This window comes from Chiloscyllium plagiosum, unplaced genomic scaffold, assembly GCF_037043375.1.
Source record: "Chiloscyllium plagiosum isolate Xiang-an unplaced genomic scaffold, Cpla_swu_hap1 HiC_scaffold_22, whole genome shotgun sequence".
NCBI classification, from domain to species: Eukaryota; Metazoa; Chordata; class Chondrichthyes; order Orectolobiformes; family Hemiscylliidae; genus Chiloscyllium; species Chiloscyllium plagiosum.
This window is the reverse complement of record NW_028270160.1, coordinates 17,284,344-17,301,443: the sequence shown is the minus strand read 5'-3', so window position 1 is coordinate 17,301,443 and position 17,100 is coordinate 17,284,344. Positions and strand designations below refer to the sequence as shown.

Sequence of the window (17,100 nt, the reverse complement as noted above, 5' to 3'; positions counted from 1 at the left end):
GGCTCAGTGCACCAGGGACCCGCCTCCGGTGACTGTCTGTGTGGAGTTTGCACATTCTCCCCGTGTCTGCGTGGGTTTCTTCCAGGTGCTCCAGTTTCCTCCCACAATCCAAAGATGTGGAGGTCAGGTGAATTGGCCATGCTAAATTGCCCATAGTGTTAGGTACATTAGTCAGGGGTAAATATAGGGTAGGGGAATGGGGCTGAGTGGGTTACTCTTCGGAGGGTTGATGTGGACTTGTTGGGCTGAAGGGCTTGTTTCCATACTGTAGGGAATCTAAGCTATATTCTAAAAAAAACAATGATGATGGGATAGTGTAGGGGGCGAGCTGAGAATAGTTCACAGGTCAGTGCAACATTAAGGGCCTGTTCTGTGCTGTATTGTTCTATATTCTAACACTACGGAACAGAGTGATTTCGGAATCCGCAATCATGAATCCCAAAAGTTAGCATCCAAGTTCAGTGGGAAATAGAAAAGGCAAATGGAATGATGTTGCTTATTTCAAAGGAAATGGAGTATAAAGGTAGGGAGGTTTTGCTAAAACTGTATAAGGCACTAGTCAGACCACAACTGGAATTCTGTGAAGTTTTGGGCCCCGTATCGAAGAAAAGAGATACTGGCATTGTTCAGTAAGGGAATCAGGGGTTGGGAGGGGAAGGCAAAAAATTGGAGTTGAGAATTATCAGATCAACCATCATCTAATTGATGGCAGTGTCGACTCAATAGGCTGCATGACCTGCTTCTGCTCCTACATCTTATAGCCTTATACTGTCCCCATGAAACATTCCCAGGGCAGGTACAACAGAGTTTGATATTCAGTAGAGGTCCCTCTACACCATCCCATCAAACACTCCCAGGGCAGGTACAACATGGGGTTAGATAGAGTAAACCACTGCCTGCACTGTCCCCATCAAACACTCCCAGGTCAGTTTAAAAATGGTAACTTGTTATTTATCTACATTTTGATTATGGTCTGAAATGGGAAAAGAACTGCTTTAACAGCAAAGGATTATGGCACTTTTAAAGCAAGTTACCTGACACTAATTGAAAGTGCTATTTACGTAGTTATTGCTTTAAGCAATGCAGAAAGTCTCATTAGAGACAAGCTGAAGTTAGGGGATTGTGTATGAATAGAGCTTCGGCTAGCAACAAATGTCCAATTGGTCTCTGGACTTATGACCAGTTATTGACAACAAAAGCTTCCTACATTCAGCAACTATGTGATTGGCTCCCAGATAATTAAACAGCTTGGGTGTATGAATGTTCAGATCAGAACCATCGGACCTCTGCAAGGAAACAAGCTGTTTCACTCAAAGTTACAAGCATCTCAAGCCTGAAAATAGCTAGTTTATTTCCCCTCATCAGTTGCTGTAAATTGTGACCTGTAATTAATAAATCAGTGATTTTAACAAGTGTGAACCAGTCACCCTGTCCTCCTGGGGGGGAAAAAAACATGAAAGTACCTGAAAAGGAAGATCAAGAAGTAGGGTTCAGATTGGCCAAATGATCACCTTAGCAAACCATGTGACCAGGAAGTGATGGACTCTCTCCCCAGTCTTTCTCTCCAACCATAACACCCCCTTTTTTGTGTCTGTCTGTGTATGTGTATAGAGGGGGAGTTTTACAAGTGGGTTAGAGTTCTAATTAGTAAAGTTATGTGTCAATTGTTCATAATTGTTTATCTGTAGTTAGAATCTATTTATTTGTAATAGGTAGCAGTTATCATTAAGTACAGCAACCTGACCCATGCTTTCTGTCAACCTGGGTCTAAAAAAATAGGTAAACTGGGGATTCTTCTTACTTGCTATTTTTGTCCGATTCTGGAAATAGCAGGGCTTCTTTTCCAATGTGCTACCCCTATGAGGCATATTAACAGGTATAGTATGCATTAAATTTAGTGTAAACAAAGCCTTTGCTAGCAAATAATAAAGGGACATGAAAGGGAAATGAAGTCAAGTTGAAACATAACAGGATTGAAACTCGGGATTATCATACAATATACATAGTAGGAGAGACTACAGAATGTGCTGCAGACTGATGCCTTGAAAATCTTTCAAAGCCAGTGAAGTTTCCACAGTTTGATTGTTTCTGCTGCCATGCACTCTATCACTGTAATTGTGGTGTAAAGCATATGTGTAACATCACAAAAGCACGTGGAGCTTAATGCATTTATACCAAGACCATTTGTTGAATGCTTGATTTTGAAGAGTAACAGCACATACCCGTGAGGACAGAAGTCTTGGTCAGCTCAGGAAAGCTGTACAGATTTATGAATGGCTTTAACCGCTGCTCTGCAAAGGCAACAATACTTTTGGTACTGTTGGTCGTGAAAACTCCAATACTCCCATTCTCGCATTGCAGCACCTTCTCCTTCTTTGTGTTTATGTCCATGAAGATCAGAAAGTTTCCACAAGGGTAACATATTGTGTTATTGTTCACAAAAAGCACCTTCTGTGGTGTGTAACCTTTCACCCACCTGAAGGATATAAAAGGCGAAAATGAACAGACCTGCAGCCCAGTCAAACTAAATGCTTAATGGTCCCTCACTTGCACTCCACCTTAACCAATAAGAATATGCCTTAATGTAATAAAAACATTCCCAGGCACATCTCAGGAACTTCAGCAACCAGTACACTTCCTCTGTGATGGCAGTGACATGAGGCTAGTAATCCAGGGCTAATGCTCTAGCTCATGGCTTCACATCCCACCATGGTTGACATGGACAGGTTGGACTGAAGGGTCTGTTTCCATGCTGCACATCTTTATGACTCTATGTTAAATTTGTGTCAATAAAAATCTGGGAATTTAGAAAAGCCAGCCAAAATTTGATTGCTTGTTGAATAAAACCCATCTGATTCTTTAATGTTCTTTAGGGAAAGAAATGTATTGCCACTTCTGCCTAGTCAAAGGAGTGGATATGGGCACCCACATAGGTCCCAGGTGTGCCTGCCTCTTTATGGGGTATGTGGAACAATCTTTGCTCCAGTCTTACACTAGCACCCTCCCACAACTCTTTTTCTCGGTACTTCATTGACTGTTTTGGTGCTGCTTCATGTTCCTGTCTGGACCTTGAAAAATGTGATCATTTTGCCTCCAATTTCCACCCTTCTATAACTTGCATAAGGTCCTTCTCTGACACTTCTCTTCCCTTCCTTGACCTCTCTGTCTCCGTTTCGAGGAATAAAATGTCCACTGTCATCCACTACATAGCCACTGACGCCCATAGCTATCTACACTACAGCTCTTCACATGCCACATCCTGCAAGGATTTCATCCCATTCTCCCAGTTCCTTTGCCTATGTCATATCTGTTTTGATGATGCCAAAATAGCACTGCTAACATGGTTTCCATCTTTTATAACTGTGGTTTCCCACCACTGTGATTGAAGGGCCCTCAACCACATCCGACCTAAATGCTGCTTCTGCCCTTGCCCCTTCCCATCATTCACAACACAGTGATTGGATCTTCCTTGTCCTCACTTTTCATCCTACAAGCCTCTGCATTCAAAGGATCATTCTTCTCCATTTCAGACAACTCCAGCAGATAGCCACCACCAAACACATCCTCCCTTCACTGCCCCTCCCATTTTGCAGAAGCCTTCCCTCTGGAAACACACAATTCCTTACTCCCTTCCCATGGCATTTTTCCATGTACCCGCAGAAGATGCAACACCTGCCAATTCACCTTCTCTCTGTTCACCATCCAAAGCCCGAAACAGTCTTTCCAGGTGATGCAGCATTTCACCTGTACTTCCTCTAATCTGATGTATTGCATTCGCTGCACCCAATGTGGCCGACTCTACATTGCAAAAAACAAATGCAGACTGGCTGACCGCTTTGCAGAACACCTCCAGTCCATGCGCAAGTATAACCCCAACCTTCCCATAGCCAGTCATTTGAACACAGGGAGATCAAGGAAGGGAAGAGAAGTGTCAGAGAAGGACCTTATGCAAGTTATAGAAGGGTGGAAATTGGAGGCAAAATGATCACATTTTTCAAGGTCCAGACAGGAACATGAAGCAGCACCAAAACAGTCAATGAAGTACCGAGAAAAAGAGTTGTGGGAGGGTGCTAGTGTAAGACTGGAGCAAAGATTGTTCCACATACCCCATAAAGAGGCAGGCACACCTGGGACCTATGTGGGTGCCCATATCCACTCCTTTGACTAGGCAGAAGTGGCAATACATTTCTTTCCCTAAAGAACATTAAAGAATCAGATGGGTTTTATTCAACAAGCAAACAAATTTTGGCTGGCTTTTCTAAATTCCCAGATTTTTATTGATACAAATTTAACATAGAGTCATAAAGATGTGCAGCATGGAAACAGACCCTTCAGTCCAACCTCTCCATGCTCGCATGATCATTTGTCTGCCCTCAGCATGCTGCAATGCTCCAATGAATCACAGCACAAACTGGAGGAACAACATTTCATCTTCAGATTAGGCACTTTACAGCCTTCTGGACTCAGTATTGAGTACAACACATTCAGATTGTGAACCCACTCCCTTTCCTGCCCTTTCTTTTAGCTTTACTTGTTTTACATTCTCTGTCACCATGTCCTCTCTCCCTTCCCTCAACTCCAGTGGGACTGTCTGTTTTTTTCCTGTTTGGCAGTTAGACACATCATTGTTCTGCAATTCTCATAATCTGGTCATTTAATCTGCACTATCAAACGCCTTTTCTCCCCAGCACTCCACACCCTCCACACCCTCTAGGAGAAAGTGAGGTCTGCAGATGCTGGAGATCAAAGTTGAAACTTTATTGCTGGAACAGCACAGCAGGTCAGGCAGCATCCAGGGAACAGGAGATTCGATGTTTTGGGCACAGGCCCTTCTTCAGGAAGAAGGGCCTCCATTCCTGAAGAAGGGCCTGTGCCCGAAACGTCGAATCTCCTGTTCCCTGGATGCTGCCTGACCTGCTGTGCTGTTCCAGCAATAAAGTTTCAACTCCACACCCTCTACCATTGTATAAATGCTGTTCCATCCATACTTCATGTCAGCTATGATGAACAGTCATCTAGACTCGAACGTTAGCTTGCTCTCTCTCCATGGATGCTGTCTAACTGTTGTGATTTCCAACATTTTTTGTTTTCAATACAGGTTCCAGCATCTGTTGTAATTTGCTCCTACATTCTGTCTAATATTGCACAACTGAAAAACTTTGCCACCAACATTTTCATCAATGGGCTGAAACTTCTTGTGACCAATACAATGTCCTCTCTTTGATCTGTGTCATTATCTTCTTTTTCCAGATCTTCCATCCCAGGTATAGTTTTGAATGCTTTATTATACCCTTTGTGATAATTTGTGGCATAATGGTACTTTGAATCACAACTAAAACATCAATTGGATTACACCTTGAGCATTTCTGGGGTTCATTTGTTGTAAATTCAAACTTTTCTTGCTTCTCAAAATTATCATTGCATTTCTATCCTCATTTCTATTTGGTACAGTTCTCCTTTCATATTGTCCCTTACGACCTGTGTTTAGATCGTCTCGCTAATTTGCTAACATTATATCCTCCACTTTCTGTCATATTATAATATATGTTTATCTACAAATTTCACTCCCGTCAAAAACTAGGAATCTGTCCATACTTGATACTTTGTCACAGTTCAATAACTTAAGTGCCAATAGAGATCAAGGAATTCTCAAATCAAATTGCAGCAGACTTCAAACAATCTAATAAATTCCATTTTCAGTACATCGGTCTTTCCAGATTTGTCAAAATCTGATCATGCCTCAGAAGCAGCCAATTTATCATCTTTTTGATAAATTTTATCCATGAAAGTTAACAATCTGTCCAAACTTCATCCATGTTCAAACCACCAGGCTCCAATTCTGAATAGCAATCACCTTGGTTCTCATCCTGCTTCAAATGTTAACAAAAGCAGTACGTCCTTAGCTTGTTTTCTCTTCAGTAAAGAGGTAATTTAGGTCTACGTTGTAACTTCATTCTTCCACTGGTCACAATGCCCTTCTTCAGAAAACAGAATGGATAATCATACCACAAAACTTTATAGTTTGACTCAACTGCTTTCTGTTACCATTGTTATATTCCAAATGTACACTGTACTTAAACAAAGTCAAAAACCACACTTTTCACATAAGAGTTTTATTTCAGTTAACCACACTTCTTAAAACTTACATCCCACTGAATAATAGCTTCCCATAGATAATTTTTCATCAACCTGCACAGAAATACTATTATATACCTCTAGAGCAGGTTGGGACTTGAACCTAGCTTCTTGTGGAGACCTAGCTCAGCTATAGGGACATTACTACTGTACCACAAAGCCCACTAGCTCCCTGCATTCTTACAACCAAGTCACACCCAATTACTCCCTAATTAATAAATCCTTCATCTTTTCCCTTGTTCCATTAAGTATTTCTTCAGACCTTATTAGAAGCAACCAGCGAGTGTGAAAAAATTATGAGGGGTTATGATTGGGATGGAAGTTTGAAGGATGATCCAGGGTATAACGCAGGATGAGGTCATGGCATGAAATTGTATAGAGGGAAGGGTCTAGTGTTGCATGAATACCCCTAGAACTTAGAATTTAATTTTACTTTCATGGGAAAAGGCAAAAAGAGTGAAAGGAGAGGAGACACATAGTGAGTTACAACATCAGAAATGACACAAATGTGACAGATTCTAGCTCAATGAGTCAAATGTTGCATAATCATGCAGGCCTTCCTTCAGTGTTTTGCAGATATTCTTTCATAATTTATTTTTAGGTAGAAACTGCAAACAAGGTCTCCTTGTGGTTGCGATTGAGGACTCACCTGACAGATAGAGAGTCTGCATTGTCCATCTCCACCCCTTGTCCTGACCAAAGCTTGCCTTGAACCAGGGTTATTGGCCAAAGAGTGGAATGGGTCACTCAGTAGTCTCCACTTCACTGTTCTCTCTATTTCCTTCCTTCTTACATTTTCTTCCTCATTCCCTATCTAAATCACACTGCTCCCTCACTCATTATATCTCTCCCTCTCACTTCTCTTCATTATCTTACTCTCTCGTCCTCATTCCCTGTTTGGACTTTCTCTTTCACCATCTCCCTCATTCCCTGTCTAAATGATATCCCCTAACTATCCCCTTCCTTCACTATCACACTCCCTCACTATGTTTCTCCCTCTGTCTCCCTCACTACCTTACTCTCTATTTCATCCCTCTCTCTCTTAATACTTCACCATCTCCCTTCCTCTCTGTCTCTCTCCTTCCCTTATCTATCTATCTATCTATCTATCTATCTATCTATCTATCTATCTATCTATCTATCTATCTATCTATCTGTCTGTCTGTCTGTCTGTCTGTCTGTCCCTCTCTAAACTCTATCTCTCTCCCTCACTCCGTTATTGTCTCCCAGGTCCGGCTTCCAGCCGTTGCCTAGTGACAGGGAAACACCAGGTGATAGGTTCCTTCAGTGATCACCCAGCGTTAAAGCTGGTTCTTATTGGTTGGAAGGCAGTGCCATGACAACGGGCCGCCGAGGACGTAAACAACCGGAGGGTGACCATCGGGAGAAGTCACCCCCGGGACCGGGTCCCGGAGCACACCCAGACCCAGACCCAGACCCGGACCTCGGACCTCGGACCCGGGACCCCGGACCCCGAACCTCGGACCCCGGACCCCGAACCCCGACCCGGACCCAGAGCCAGACCCCGGACCTCGAACCCCGGACCCTGGAACCCGAACCCGGACCCCGAACCCCGGACCCCGGACCCAGAGCCAGACCCCGGACCCCGAACCTCGGACCCCGGACCCCGAACCCCGGACCCTGGAACCCAACCCCGGACCCGAACCCAGAACTAAAAATGTGTTGCTGGAAAAGCGCAGCAGGTCAGACAGCGTCCAAGGAGCAGGAGAATCGACGTTTCGGGCATAATCCCCTCTTCAGGAAGAAGGCCTTATGCCCGAAACGTCGATTCTCCTGTTCCTTGGACGCTGTCTGACCTGCTGCGCTTTTCCAGCAACACATTTTCAGCTCTGATCTCCAGCATCTGCAGCCCTCACTTTCCCCCGAACCCAGACCTGGACCCCGGATCCAGACCCCAAACCCAGACCCCAGATCTCGGACCCCAGACCCCGAAGCCCGTACCCAGACCCCAGTCCCAGACCCCCAAACTCCGGATCCTGGACCCCAGACCCCGGAACCAGACCCCAGACCCCGGACCCCGGACCCAGACCCCAGCCTCACACTCCGGACAGCGGACCCAGCACCCAGACCCCAGACCACAGACCCAAACCACAGACCCCAGACCCCAGATCCCAGACCCAGACCCCAGACCACAGACCCAAACCACAGACCCCAGACCCCAGATCCCAGACCCAGACCCCAGACCACAGACCCAGACCCCAGACAACAGACCACAAACCCCAGGACCCAGACCCAGAGCCCAGCCTCACACCCAGGACCCCGGACCCAGACCCAGACACCAGACCACGGGCCCCAGACCCGGACCCCAGATCCCAGACCCCGGACTCAGACCCCAGACCTCAGAGCCCAGCCCCACACCCCGGATCCCGGAACCAGACCCCGAACCCCAGACCCAGATCCAGACCACAGACCACAGTCTCCAGAACCCGGACCCCGAACCCAGATCCAGATTCCAGACCCAGACCACAGAACCCTGGACCCCAGACCCAGACCACAGACCCCGGACCCAGACCCAAGACCCCAGAACCCGGACCCCAAACCCCAGACCCTGGACCCAGATCCAGACCCAGACCCCAGACCCCAGACCCCGGATCCAGACCCGGACCCCGGAACCAGACCTTAGACCCCATCCTCACACCCCAGACCCCGGACTCCGGACCCAGACCCTGGACCCAGACCCAGATTCCAGACCCAGACCCCAGTCCCAGACCGCAGACCCCGTACCCCAGACCCCGGATCCCCAGACCCCAGACCCTGGACCCCGGACCCTGAAACCAGACCCCAGCCTCACACCACGGACCCCAGACCCAGACAGCAGACCCCGGACCCAGAACCCAAACCCCAGACCCCAGACACCAGACCCTAGACCCCAGACACAGATCCAGACTCCAGACCCAGACCACAGACCCCGGACCAAGACCCCAGATCCCGGACCCAGACCCAAGACCCCAGACCATGGACCCCAAACCCCACACCCCGGTCCCTGGACCCAGTCCCAGACCCCAGATCTCGGACCCCAGACCCCGTACCCAGACCCCAGTCCCAGACCTCCAGACCCCGGACCCAGACCCCAACCTCACACTCCGGACTGCGGTCCCAGACCCCAGACTCCAGACCCTAGACCCCAGACCCCGGACCTCAGACCCAGACGCCAGACACCAGACCCCGGACCACGGACCCAGACCCCGGACCCCGGACCCAAATCCAGACCCCAGACCCAGATCCCGGACCCCAGACCCCGGACCCAGACACCAGACCCCGGACCCCGGACCCCAGATCCAGACCCAGACCCCAGACCCTGGAACCCAGACCCCAGACCCAAACCCCGGACCCTAGACCCCAGATCCTGGACCCCAGACCACGGACCCCAGACGCAGACCCCTGTCCCAGACACCCGACCCCGGAACCCGGACCCCAGACTCAGACCCTGGACCCTGGACCCCGGACCCAGACCCCAGACCCCGGAACCCAGACCCAGGGCCCAGACCCCAGCTTCACTCCATGGACCCCAGACCCCAGCTCCCAGCCCACAAACCCAGACCACAGACCCTAGACCCTGAACGCAGACCCAGACCCCAGACCCAGACCAGACCCGACCCCAGACCCAGACCACAGACCCCCGACCCAGACCCAACCCCACACCCAGACCACAGAACCCGAACCCCGGACCCAGACCCGAGACCCTGATCCCAGACCCAGACCCTGGAACCTGTACACAGATCACGGACCCCGGCCCCACAGCCCGGACCCAGATCCCAGTCCCAGACCACAGACCCCAGACCCACACCCCGACCCCAGACCCAGACCACAGACCCCAGACCCCAGATCTCGAATCCAGACCTGGAGCCCGAAACCAGACCCCAGACCCCAGCCTCACACCCTGGACCCTGGACCCAGACCCAGACCCAGACCTCAGACCACAGACCCCGGACCCTGGACCCTGGACCCTGGACCCCAGACCCAGACACCAGACCCCAGACCCCAGAACCCAGACCCAGGACCCAGACCCCAGCCTCACTCCACGGACCCCAGAACCCAGCCCACAGACCCAGACCCCAGACCCCAGACCCAGACCACAGACCCAGACCACAGACCCCAGACCCCCGACCCAGACTCAACCCCACACCCTGACCACAGACCCCGGACCCCGGACCCAGACCCCAGACCCCAGACCCAGAACCCGGAACCCGGAGCCCAGACCCCAGACCCAGACCCTGGACACCGGACCCCAGCCCCACACCCCGGACCCCAGAACCAGACCCAGACCAGAGACCCTGATCCCAGACCCAGACCCCGGAACCCGTACACAGATCACAGACCCCAGACCCCGGACCCCGGCCCCACACCCCGGACCCAGACCCCAGTCTCAGACCACAGACCCCAGACCCCAGACCCACACCCCGACTCCAGACCCCAGACCACAGACACCAGACCCCAGATCCCGGATCCAGACCTGGACCCTGGGACCACACCCCAGACCCCAGCCTCACACCCTGGACCCTGGACCCAGACTCAGACCCAGACCCCAGACCTCAGATCCCGGACCCCGGACACAGACCACAGACCACAGACCACAGACCCCGGACCCCGGTCCCAGGCCCCGGACCCAGACCCCAGTCCCAGACCACAGACCCCAGACCCCAGACCCCAGCCCCACACCCCGACCCTGGACCCAGACTCCAGACCCCGACTCCGGACCCCGGAACCAGACCCCAGACCCCAGCCTCACACCCCGGACCCAGACCCCAGACCACAGACCCCAGATCCCAGACCCCGGATCCAGACCCGGATCCCGGAACCAGACTCCAGACACCAGCCTCACACCCCGGACCCCAGACCCAGACCAAGACCCCAGACCCAGACCCCAGACCCCAGACCCCAGACCGCAGACCCCAGACCGCAGACCCCAGACCGCAGACCCCAGACCCCAGTCCCAGACCACAGACCCCAGACTCCAGACCCCAGACCCCATATCCCAGCCCCACACCCCAACCCCGGAAGCAGACCACAGACCCTAGACCACAGACCCCGGACCTCAGACCCAGACGCCAGACCCCGGACTCCTGACTCAGACCCAGACCCCGAACCCAGACCACAGACCCCGGACCCCGGACTCAGACCCCAGACACCAGACCCCGGACCACGGACCCAGACCCCGGACCCCGGACCCAAATCCAGACCCCAGACCCAGATCCCGGACCCCAGACCCCGGACCCAGACCCCTGTCCCAGACACCAGACCCCGGACCCCGGACCCCAGATCCAGACCCAGACCCCAGACCCTGGAACCCAGACCCCAGACCCAAAACCCGGACCCTAGACCCCAGATCCTGGACCCCAGACCACGGACCCCAGACGCAGACCCCTGTCCCAGACACCCGACCCCGGAACCCGGACCCCAGACTCAGACCCTGGACCCTGGACCCTGGACCCCGGACCCAGACCCCAGACCCCAGACCCCGGAACCCAGACCCAGGGCCCAGACCCCAGCCTCACTCCATGGACCCCAGACCCCAGCTCCCAGCCCACAAACCCAGACCACAGACCCTAGACCCTGAACGCAGACCCAGACCCCAGACCCCAGACCCTAGACCCAGACCAGACCCGACCCCACACCCAGACCACAGACCCCCGACCCAGACCCAACCCCACACCCAGACCACAGAACCCGAACCCCGGACCCAGACCTGAGACACTGATCCCAGACCCAGACCCTGGAACCTGTACACAGATCACAGACCCCAGACCCCGGACCCCGGCCCCACAGCCCGGACCCAGATCCCAGTCCCAGACCACAGACCCCAGACCCACACCCCGACCCCAGACCCAGACCACAGACCCCAGACCCCAGATCTCGAATCCAGACCTGGAGCCCGAAACCAGACCCCAGACCCCAGCCTCACACCCTGGACCCTGGACCCAGACCCAGACCCAGACCTCAGACCACAGACCCCGGACCCTGGACCCTGGACCCCAGACCCAGACACCAGACCCCAGACCCCAGAACCCAGCCCAGGACCCAGACCCCAGCCTCACTCCACGGACCCCAGAACCCAGCCCACAGACCCAGACCCCAGACCCCAGACCCAGACCACAGACCACAGACCCAGACCACAGACCCCAGACCCCCGACCCAGACTCAACCCCACACCCTGACCCCAGACCCCAGACCCCAGACCACAAACCCCGGACCCCGGACCCAGACCCAGAACCAAAACCCAGACCCCAGACCCAGAACCCGGAGCCCAGACCCCAGACCCAGACCCTGGACCCCGGACCCCAGCCCCACACCCCGGACCCCAGAACCAGACCCAGACCAGAGACCCTGATCCCAGACCCAGACCCCGGAACCCGTACACAGATCACAGACCCCAGACCCCGGACCCCGGCCCCACACCCCGGACCCAGACCCCCGTCTCAGACCACAGACCCCAGACCCCAGACCCACACCCCGACTCCAGACCCCAGACCACAGACACCAGACCCCAGATCCCGGATCCAGACCTGGACCCTGGGACCAGACCCCAGACCCCAGCCTCACACCCTGGAGCCTGGACCCAGACTCAGACCCAGACCCCAGACCTCAGATCCCGGACCCCGGACACAGACCACAGACCACAGACCCCAGACCCCGGACCCCGGTCCCAGACCCCGGACCCAGACCCCAGTCCCAGACCACAGACCCCAGACCCCAGACCCCAGCCCCACACCCCGACCCTGGACCCAGGCTCCAGATCCCGACTCCGGACCCCGGAACCAGACCCCAGACCCCAGACCCCAACCTCACACCCCGGACCCAGACCCCAGACCACAGACCCCAGATCCCAGACCCCGGGTCCAGACCCGGATCCCGGTACCAGACTCCAGACACCAGCCTCACACCCCGGACCCCAGACCCAGACCAAGACCCCAGACCCAGACCCCAGACCCCAGACCGCAGATCCCAGACCGCAGACCCCAGACCGCAGACCCCAGACCCCAGTCCCAGACCACAGACCCCAGACTCCAGACCCCAGACCCCATATCCCAGCCCCACACCCCAACCCCGGAAGCAGACCACAGACCCTAGACCACAGACCCCGGATCCAGACCTGGACCCCGGAACAAGACCCCAGACCCCAGCCTCACACCTCGGACCCAGACCCAGAACACAGACCCCAGACCCCAGATCCCGGATCCAGAACCGGACCCCGGACCCAAGAACCAGACCCCAGTCTCCAGCCTCACACCCCGGACCCCGGACCCCGGACCCCGGACCCAGACCCAGATCCCAGACTCCCGACTCCAGACCCCAGACCCCATACCCCAGCCCCACACCCGACCCCGGAGGCAGACCACAGACCCTAGACCCCAGACCCCGGATCCAGACCTGGACCCCGGAACCAGACCCCAGTCTCACACCCCGGACCCCGGACCCAGACCCAGAACACAGACCCCAGACCCCGGATCCAGACCCGGACCCCGGACCCTGGAACCAGACCCCAGTCTCCAGCCTCACACCCCAGACCCCAGACCCAGACCACAGACGCCAGACCCCAGACCCCAGACCCCGGACCCGGACCCCAGACCAAAACCCCAGAACCCAGACCCAGGACCCAGACACCAGCCTCACTCCTCAGACCCCAGAACCCAGAAACCAGACCCCAGCCCCCAGCCCACAGACCCTAGACCCTGGTCGCAGACCTAGACCCCAGACCCCAGCCTCACACTCCGGACTGCGGACCCAGCACCCAGACCCCAGACCACAGACCCAAACCACAGACCCCAGACCCAGACCCCAGATCCCAGACCCAGACCCCAGACCACAGACCCAGACCCCAGACAACAGACCACAAACCCCAGGACCCAGACCCAGACACCAGACCACGGGCCCCAGACCCGGACCCCAGATCCCAGAGCCCGGACCCAGACCCCAGACCTCAGAGCCCAGCCCCACACCCCGGACCCCGGAACCAGACCCCAGACCCCGAACCCCAGACCCAGACCCAGACCACAGACCCCAGTCTCCAGAACCCAGACCCCGAACCCAGATCCAGACTCCAGACCCAGACCACAGAACCCTGGACCCCAGACCCAGTCTCAGACCACAGACCCCAGACCCCAGACCCCAGACCCACACCCCGACTCCAGACCCAGACCACAGACATCAGACCCCAGATCCCGGATCCAGACCTGGACCCCGGGACCAGACCCCAGACCCCAGCCTCACACCCTGGACCCTGGACCCAGACTCAGACCCAGACCCCAGACCTCAGACCCCGGACTCCGGACCCCGGACACAGACCACAGACCCCAGACCCCGGACCCCGGTCCCAGACCCTGGACCCAGACCCCAGTCCCAGACCACAGACCCCAGACCCCACTCCCCAGCCCCACACCCCGACCCTGGACCCAGACTCCAGACCCCGACTCTGGACCCCGGAATCAGACCCCAGACCCCAGCCTCACACCCCGGACCCAAACCCCAGACCACAGACCCCAGATCCCAGACCCCGGATCCAGACCCGGATCCCGGAACCAGACTCCAGACACCAGCCTCACACCCCGGACCCCAGACCCAGACCAAGACCCCAGACCCAGACCCCAGACCCCAGACCGCAGACCCCAGACCTCAGTCCCAGACCACAGACCCCAGACTCCAGACCCCAGACCCCATACCCCAACCCCACACCCCAACCCCGGAAGCAGACCACAGACCCTAGACCACAGACCCCGGATCCAGACCTGGACCCCGGAACCAGACCCCAGACCCCAGCCTCACACCTCGGACCCCGGACCCAGACCCAGAACACAGACCCCAGACCCCAGATCCCGGATCCAGACCCGGACCCCGGACACCGGAACCAGACCCCAGTCTCCAGCCTCACACCCCGGACCCCGGACCCAGACCCAGACCCCAGACTCCAGACTCCAGACCCCAGACCCCATACCCCAGCCCCACACCCGACCCCGGAAGCAGACCACAGACCCTAGACCCCAGACCCCGGATCCAGACCTGGACCCTGGAACCAGACCCCAGTCTCACACCCCGGACCCCGGACCCCGGACCCAGACCCAGAACACAGACCCCAGACCCCGGATCCAGACCCGGACCCCGGACCCTGGAACCAGACCCCAGTCTCCAGCCTCACACCCCAGACCCCAGACCCAGACCCAGACCACAGACGCCAGACCCCAGACATCGGACCCCGGACCCAGACCCAAGACCCTGGACCCAGACCCCAGACCCCGGACCCGGACCCCAGACCAAAACCCCAGAACCCAGACCCAGGACCCAGACCCCAGCCTCACTCCACAGACTCCAGACCTCAGACCCCAGAACCCAGAAACCAGACCCCAGCCCCCAGCCCACAGACCCTAGACCCTGGTCGCAGACCCAGACCCCAGCCTCACACTCCGGACTGCGGACCCAGCACCCAGACCACAGACCCAAACCACAGACCCCAGACCCAGACACCAGACCACGGGCCCCAGACCCGGACCCCAGATCCCAGACCCTGGACTCAGACCACAAACCCCAGGACCCAGACCCAGAGCCCAGCCTCACACCCAGGACCCCGGACCCAGACCCAGACACCAGACCACGGGCCCCAGACCCGGACCCCAGATCCCAGACCCCGGACCCAGACCCCAGACCTCAGAGCCCAGCCCCACACCCCGGACCCCGGAACCAGACCCCAGACCCCGAACCCCAGACCCAGACCCAGACCACAGACCCCAGTTTCCAGAATCCGGACCCCGAACCCAGATCCAGACTCCAGACCCAGACCACAGAACCCTGGACCCCAGACCCAGACCCAGACCACAGACCCCGGACCCAGACCCAAGACCCCAGAACCCGGACCCCAAACCCCAGACCCAAACCCCAGATCCAAACCCAGACCCCGGACCCAGACCCCAGACCCCGGATCCAGACCTGGACCCCGGAACCAGACCCCAGTCTCACACCCCGGACCCCGGACCCAGACCCAGAACACAGACCCCAGACCCCGGATCCAGACCCGGACCCCGGACCCCGGAACCAGACCTTAGACCCATCCTCACATCCCAGACCCCGGACTCCGGACCCAGACCCTGGACCCAGACCCAGATTCCAGACCCCAGACCCCGGATCCAGACCCGGAACCAGACCTTAGACCCATCCTCACACCCCAGACCCCGGACTCCGGACCCAGACCCTGGACCCAAACCCAGATTCCAGACCTAGACCCCAGTCCCAGACCCCAGACCCCGGACCCCAGACCCCGGATCCCCAGACCCCAGACCCTGGACCCCGGACCCTGGAACCAGACCCCAGCCTCACACCACGGACCCCAGACCCAGACAGCAGACCCCGGTTCCCGGACCAGACCCCGGACCCCGGACACAGAACCCAAACCCCAGACCCAAGACCCCAGACCCCAGACTCCAGACCCTAGACCCCCGACCCAGATCCAGACTCCAGACCCAGACCACAGACCCCGGACCCAGACCCCAGATCCCGGACCCAGACCCAAGACCCCAGACCTTGGACCCCAAACCCCACACCCGGGCTCCTGGACCCAGTCCCAGACCCCAGATCTCGGACCCCAGACCCCGGACTCCGTACCCAGACCCCAGTCCCAGTCCTCCAGACTCCGGATCCTGGACCCTGGACCCCGGAACCAGACCCCAGACCCTGGACCCCGGACCCAGACCCCAGTCTCACACTCCGGACTGTGGTCCCAGACCCCAGACTCCGGACCCCGGACCCAGGACCCACACCCCAGCCTCACACTCCGGACTGTGGTCCCAGACCCCAGACTCCGGACCCCGGACCCAGACCCCAGACCTCAGACCCAGACCCTAGACCCCAGACCCCGGACCCCAGACCCAGATGCCAGACCACGGACTCCTGACTCAGACCCAGACCCCGGACCCAGACCCAAACCCCGGACCCTAGACCCCAGATCCAGATCCCAGATCC

The 17,100-nt window shown here is 56.3% G+C and overlaps 1 protein-coding gene across 6 annotated transcripts in view; it reads right to left on the bottom strand.

Annotated features, from left to right (window-relative positions):
• The window catches only part of cfap43 (cilia and flagella associated protein 43), a 145,623-nt gene extending 138,338 nt beyond the window's left edge, over positions 1–7,285 (bottom strand). For 3 of the 6 annotated variants that reach the window (XM_043712886.2, XM_087998806.1, XM_087998804.1), the window contains exons 1-2: positions 6,785–7,285; positions 2,223–2,476 (exon numbers count right to left, since the gene is read on the bottom strand). In XM_043712886.2, the coding sequence (XP_043568821.2) occupies positions 2,223–2,476; positions 6,785–6,813 (283 nt within the window). In that variant the 5' untranslated portion in view covers positions 6,814–7,285. The remainder of the gene's footprint in view (positions 1–2,222; positions 2,477–6,784) is intronic. The other 3 variants (XM_043712887.2, XM_087998805.1, XM_087998807.1) reach the window with 2 other exon arrangements.
• Between the last annotated feature and the right edge of the window lie 9,815 nt (positions 7,286–17,100).